The sequence below is a fragment of the Pseudophryne corroboree genome, chromosome 3 (assembly GCF_028390025.1).
Source record: "Pseudophryne corroboree isolate aPseCor3 chromosome 3, aPseCor3.hap2, whole genome shotgun sequence".
NCBI classification, from domain to species: domain Eukaryota; kingdom Metazoa; phylum Chordata; class Amphibia; order Anura; family Myobatrachidae; genus Pseudophryne; species Pseudophryne corroboree.
Window position 1 is genome coordinate 482,309,839 of NC_086446.1, and position 7,290 is coordinate 482,317,128.

General features: G+C 37.8%; 2 protein-coding genes across 2 annotated transcripts; one reads left to right on the forward strand and one right to left on the reverse strand.

The window, feature by feature from the left end:
* The first annotated feature begins 748 nt into the window (after positions 1 to 748).
* On the forward strand, positions 749 to 2,592 carry LOC135057311 (uncharacterized). Its single transcript, XM_063963201.1, has 3 exons — positions 749 to 797; positions 1,847 to 2,050; positions 2,171 to 2,592. Exons 1-3 carry the CDS (start codon positions 749 to 751, stop codon positions 2,590 to 2,592), a joined length of 675 nt encoding a protein of 224 aa, XP_063819271.1.
* A 2,294-nt stretch (positions 2,593 to 4,886) lies between these two features.
* Positions 4,887 to 6,198, reverse strand: LOC135057312 (putative nuclease HARBI1). Its single transcript, XM_063963202.1, has 3 exons — positions 5,445 to 6,198; positions 4,989 to 5,354; positions 4,887 to 4,900 (listed from the first exon to the last, which is right to left on the reverse strand). Exons 1-3 carry the CDS (start codon positions 6,196 to 6,198, stop codon positions 4,887 to 4,889), a joined length of 1,134 nt encoding a protein of 377 aa, XP_063819272.1.
* Between the last annotated feature and the right edge of the window lie 1,092 nt (positions 6,199 to 7,290).

Below are 7,290 nucleotides of genomic sequence, written 5' to 3' on the forward strand. Positions count from 1 at the left end.
ACACTGAAGAAGGTATTTTAAAAGTCCATTTATAATAAACTCAAGTACTCCAAAACACATTACAAGCTGTGTTTAGAAATACTGCTCCTGTATGCCATTTTTCTTATGGATTAAAATATTTCAGACTATTTTGAAGGGTTAAAAGAAAAAAAATGTGTTCAAAAAGCTGGCCAAAAGTAAACTTCACCTCACTTTCAATAAATAAGACTACCATGTATTCACCACCAATTCACCCAAATAAAACAGTAATAACTATATGCACCTGAAGAATATTATTATTATTTTTTTTTTTTTTTTTACTTTCATTTGATTATTTCTTGTAAAAAATGTACAATCTGTTTAGCAAATAATGTAGATTTTGGTTTATCTGTCATTAATCCATGCATCTTTTTTGTCTAGGTAGAATTTATTTATTTTTTTATAAAAAATATTCAATACTTCAGACTTGCCTTTGCATTAAGCAGATTAACATTTATGCATAACACTCCGTTTAATACAGATCCCAGTGAAACACATCGACCAAGACAAGTTCAGGTATCTGGTAGCGGGAGTAGACAAGCCACAACTTCAAAGTCTTCAAAAGGCCAAGGTAATTACACAATTACCAGATAATATCAAGCAATATTCATATCAGCAATAAAGTGGCCTACATTGTATTCATTTTCTGTAAAAAAAAATTGGTACACCTGTAATGCCCTAATTTCCAAAATTAGGAGATTCACAGCTTTTAAGAAATCTTGCTGAAAAAATGGCATCTGCAGCTGGAACATCTTCCAAAAAGACAAGTAAAACTCATGGTAAATCTATTAGTTAAATAATTGAGTATGACTTAAGTTTTAGTCATTTTGGTAACTAAATAAACTGTTTTGAAAATTATTCTAAGTAAACTTTCTTATTAAGCAGGTACATTGACCATGAGTCAACTGACGAGTGAGGATGTAAGAAGAAGACATGACAAAGCCGTAAAAAACGACCAAGCTGATCCGACTCCAGGAAAATTAATTCATAAAAAAGTTACTGAAAAATGAACACCCTCACATATTCTGGAATGCAGCACCGCTGCCATATTGACGATAACCCGGGACCCACAGCCCACTGCGGAAGGTAAAAGAATTTTCAAGTTTGGACCATATCCTGCAATTGTGATGCAACCACCAATACTATTTAATGTGAAAATGCAAGATGAGCTCCCCAATTTCACAATGTTTTAAGGAAATAATCATGTGCAAATATGCTTCGTGGCAACCATGGTTTAAAAAAGTGTAAAGGTGTATGACCATTGTGTAACATTACACACCATTCTGCCAGAAGTAGGTTGAGATCATCTCTAATATTTCTCTGCATAACATGCAGCTGCTCTTGCCTCGAAAAATGTAAAGGAACATTACAAGTTATGTTGCACACTTGAGAGACTGAGAACAACGTATATGGGAGGTAATTCCAAGTTGATTGCAGCAGGAAATTTTTTAGCAGTTGGGCAAAACCATGTGCACTGCAGGGAAGGCAGATTTAACATGTGCAGATAGATTAGATTTGGGTGTGGTGTGTTAAATCTGCAATCTAAATTGCAGTGTAAAAATAAAGCAGCCAGTATTTACCCTGCATAGAAACAAAATAACCCACCCAAATCTAACTCTCTCTGCACATGTTATATCTGCCTCCCCTGCAGTGCACATGCTTTTGCCCAATTGATAACAAACTTGCTGCTGTGATCAACTCATAATTACCCCCATTGTCAGCAGCAGATTGAACCTCCACATTTGAAGCGTATTCATGCACTCGCTTAAAACACATATTTACTGTAAACTAACATGTTTCATATTTTTTACTTTTTCTTCAATTGTAGATTTAATTTCCACTTCTCCTTCAAGCCCAATAAATGAGCCATTTCAGGAACCAGAACAAGAGAGTACACGATTATCTGACGTACATACCAACACATCGGAGGAGCTGATTGAATCTGCCACAGCAATTACTGCAGCTTTTTCCCTTGAGGAAGATGTAGAACCTTTAGATGAGTCTGATAGGACACAAGTATCATCTCCTATAGGTACAGTAATGTGTAACTAGTGTATTCCAACTTTTTTCATTTTCTAAAATGTAAACTATACGCAAGTATGACTGAATAATAGTTAACGAACATTTTTATTAAATCTATATTTTTTTTTAGAAAGTCAATTTCAAGTGTTGGAGGATATACGGACAGGCCTATCGACAGGGACTACTGAACGTGTGAATGACATAGCTAAACAAATGGAGAACAGACAAGAAAGCTTTCGTGTAACCATAGACCACCGTCTGCTAAAGATGGACGAAACACTGGGACGTTTCTCTGATTATCTAAGAGACGTAACAACCTCCACTTCTACCGTGTTACAGGGCATAGAGTCCAAACTAGGTACCATGATTGTTGCCTTAAACAAACTTGTGGACAACACTTCGTGCCATGGAAACACCCTACAAATCATGCAGACCAGCCATAGCCAAACTGCAGCAAATACATCTCTAATAGCTGCACAACTCCAAACTATGAATACTATCATGTTGAAGATGTTGAATAGAGGTGAATACCTGCGCTGGCTGCACAAATAATTGATAATAATTAATAATAATTAATAATTAAAGGGATGGTTTGTTCTGTGTAAAAAGTAACAATTTATTTATAAATCATATATAAACAGATCTAAAAGAAAAAGGAATTCCTGTTACCACAAGGTGGCGATAAAACTTGGAATGTCTTTCTCAGAATAAGACTTGGTGGATTTCACATTCTCCTGCATAAAAGATTTTCATTCCTGAAGGTTAGGGCAACCTCCCCTTGTGCATTCACTGTGTTAAGTGGATAGTTACCAGATCCCCACGTTGTTAGACATCAGCATAGGAATGAGTCCATTTGTAGCTGTAGGGAGGAAGCTGGATTATACCAGTGAAACGCGTTGAGCTTGTTTCATATGATTGGACTTCACTCTCCTAATTGGCCTGCACAGCCTCACTCATTCTCTGGCAAATTTTGGACTTCTCTCCCATCACTGGACCTTTAAACAAATAGGTCGGATCCACCCCTACAGCTACAAATGGACTCATTCCTATGCTGATGTCTAACAACGTGGGGATCTGGTAACTATCCACTTAACACAGTGAATGCACAAGGGGAGGTTGCCCTAACCTTCAGGAAAGAAAATCTTTTATGCAGGAGAATGTGAAATCCACCAAGTCTTATTCTGAGAAAGACATTCCAAGTTTTATCGCCACCTTGTGGTAACAGGAATTCCTTTTTCTTTTAGATCTGTTTATATATGATTTATAAATAAATTGTTACTTTTTACACAGAACAAACCATCCCTTTAATTATTATTAATTATTATCAATTATTTGTGCAGCCAGCGCAGGTATTCACCTCTATTTTACTGTTTGTTTTTTGAGGAACTGACCTTCCTCCTACCTGCTGCTGTTGGTTGCGCACCTGCATATTTATTTATTGCACTTTGATGTTGAAGATGTTGGCTGCTTTGAGTCAGGGACAACACCATCCAGCCATTCAAGAATCAACTCAACCATTTCCAGGTTTTGGTCCAGAGGGACAATTACATGGATTGCACTCTGGTGATGTCCATCCGCAAATGCCAACAGCTCCTAGTCCTGCTCCTCCTGATAGTGCAACCACACCAGGACCATACACACAACAACAAAAACCAGATGAATCACATTGTTAATTGTTACTTGTCCTCTCAAATTGGACCAATGTCTATATGTACTACTCGTGGTTTGCACTATCATTCATTTTAATGTTATACATTTTACATTTGTTTCTCAGGGTAAACATAACTCTGTTTGATTGTTTGGCGTCTTGCCTACATGATTTGTTTCTGTGCTTTTGGATGCTTATGTGTGTGCACTGTTAAATGGAGGGATATACACTATACCTATATATTTATATAGGTATACTATACTAATTATATTGTTATTTATTAAAAAAAATTTGAACAAATTACTTTTAATATGTAAGTTTATTAAAAAAACTTGAATAAAAATGCAAACAAAAGTAAATATTGTTTACAGTTCATTGACATTTACAAAACAAATGAAATTCATCACTTTAATAAACTCATTAAAACATCCTTGAATATTCTTTTACATTGTAACCTTTAAGAAGTTTAAACTTTGCAACCTTCTGTTCAGTTTGTTTAGAAAGTTGATTTGGTCGTGTTGAAAGGATCAAAGAAAAGTCCAAATCAGTGTTCCTAGGAAAAACAAAGAGGACTGGGCTTAGTACACAGGGGGTAATTCCAAGTTGATCGTAGCAGGAAATTTTTTAGCAGTTGGGCAAAACCATGTGCACTGCAGGGGGGGCAGATATAACATTTGCAGAGAGAGTTAGATTTGGGTGGGTTATTTTATTTCTGTGCAGGGTAAATACTGGCTGCTTTATTTTTACACTGCAAATTAGATTGCAGATTGAACACACCACACCCAAATCTGACTCTCTCTGCACATGTTATATCTGCCTCCCCTGCAGTGCACATGGTTTTGCCCAATTGCTAACAGAATTCCTGCTGCGATCAACTTGGAATTACCCCCACAGTTACAACCTAAAAGCTAGCGTTGACACAGAGGAGGCAGGGAGGGGATTTGGGGGATACTCACCGGAAAGGAGACTGAAGGGATCCCTCAGCACCAACCTCCTTCTGCCAGGAAAGAAGTGGAGAGGCCATCTCGCTGCAGGGAAGGATGGATCACAGGAGTCAGGGACAGGTAAGTGTAAGTAAATTTTTTTAAAAACCCTCCAACAAGTAAATTGAAAAATAAACAACTGCGCTTCAAAAAGCAAACAAGAAAAACCAAATGGCCATATTTTAAACAACAGGGGCCAAACTCGGAAGAAAATCTCATGCACATTCTTCTGCAAATCAAAAAAAAAAGAAAAAAACATTAGTAGGATCAGTATCTAACAAGCACAAACAAATAGAAAGGCAATAAAAAAAACTCACCAGTGAAGAATCTATCAATTAGTGTTCGACGAGTACCACCTCCATCATTCATACCCTCAAGTGATGCTGAGCAAATGTCCGAATCCCGCCAAACACCTGGATCTATATTCTCCGGATATCGGTTTGCAACACAGATGTTATGTAACATGCAACAAGCATTAACTATATTGCAAACTTTATCCGGAGAATATAACAGCGTTCCCCCAGACCTGTCTAAACAGCGAAACCGTGATTTAAGCACACCGAAGGACCTTTCAATTACACCCCTCAATGTAATGTGCGCTTTTTGGTACATATGCTCAACATCACTAACGGGATTGGACAATGGGGTAAGAAGCCAACTCTTGTTAGGGTATCCGCCATCACCTTAAAGAAATAAATGGGGGGGGAAAAACATAAATAATAAACCACAATTAAAAAATGTATTAAAAATCAGAAAGAAAAAAAAAACCTCACCCAACAGCCACCCATCCGGCATGTTGCAATCTTCAAAATCACGGAACACGGATGACTGGCTCAAAATAAAGGAGTCGTGGGCCGACCCAGGGTAGCCCACAATTAGATTGGTGATTTTCAATTTGGCATCACACACCATCTGTACATTCAAGGAATGGAAAGATTTTCTATTACGAAAACACTCTTCCATTTTCCTTGGTGGTGCAATTGCCACATGAGTGCAGTCTATCGCGCCCAGAACATTGGGAAAGCGTGATTTCTCAAAAAATTCCAATTTGACCTCCCTCCATTCGCTGACAGTGCTTGGAAAATAAATAAACTGGGTCGTTAATTTACGGAAAGCCGTACAGACCTGAGTTAAAATACGCGAAAATGTGGGCTGGGAAAAACCGACTGTTTGGGACAAAACTGGCTGGAAAGTGCCAGATGCAAAATAATGTAATGCAGCCAGCAGTTTAGACATACCACTGACTGCGTGATTAGTGGGCACCCGTGATTCAAGGTCCGGCTCCATCAAGTCATACAGCATATGGATTGAACGAGAGGATAAGCGAAAGTTCTTAATCACATCCACCTCGGAGAAGTCTGCCAGCACACGCCTACAACGATAGTTACGTGGGCGTGGAATTGAAACGCGCTCTACCTCACCACCTGGAACAATTGACTGATCACCTTCCTCATCTGTCCTGTCCTCCTGTGTCACAACAGCAGCCTGGATCATGAACATCCAAACTGTATCAGTGAATGGCTCCATGATTGTAGACAGAGCTAAAAAGTTGTCAAGTAATAAATCCGCAAACTAACCGCAAAAAAACGTATCCAACAGCAGACTGCACAATTGCTGTGTTTCTCCTTGAAGTCCCAAGAGAGGAGTGACAGATTCCTGTCAAAACAGGAGCAATGCGTCCTGGGGACTTTTGTATTGCATCATGGGGATTAATATTACAGTAACCAAAAAAATAATAAAAAAATGCTTTTAGAAATATAAAAAAAGAGAAATGTAAAAAAAAATCATGGGGCACACTTTAAAAAAGACCCAACTAAACTATTGCCTTTTTGCAGCACAAAAATAACATTAAAATATATTTCACCTACTCAGTAGGTGAAGTAAAACGGCGATAAGTACCCGTCAAAACGACTGGAAAAAATCGGTTTCGAAAAAATTGAATATCATTCCGCGATAAACCTATCTTTAACCATTGAAAATCGGTTACGGGTGAAAGCAAAAACGAAAATACACATATCAGCCGATAAACACGTAAATGAATATACCGATAATATTTCACCCGGAAAAATGATCACGTGACCGCAAGTTAACGGGTCTTAAGACGTTATCGATTTAAATTGAATTCCCTAGATGGTATTGGTAAAAGTACAATGAAATCAGCATGTAAAGCATGTTAAAAATATCTAAAACATACATTACTTTTCCTGTTATTTTATCCATTTTCCCAGCACATAATGCGTGAATGAGACATTTGTGTCTGTTTCTGTGCAAAAAAGAAATCAGACACACAAACAATAATATGCTGAATTCCAAGTGACAACAAACAGCCAAATGGTGTGGTGTGTAACTGCTGTTCCTCATAGTGGTACTCCCACACACATTACACAGAAAAGGAAGACTTATTTTTCTATTTTTGCTTGATTATAGTGATGGTACCTCCAAACTAATTAGTATACATAATAGGACTAGTGTGGTTGGTTCCTATTTTATGTAGGAAGATATGGGCATAGTTGTATAGTGGGTGCAGGGGTGCCATTGCTTTGGGGTCTGAACCCAAGTTATAAAGTGGTCTACCAAGCTCCCGCAGTTGCCTGCTTAGCAATTGGGTCTTGCTCATTA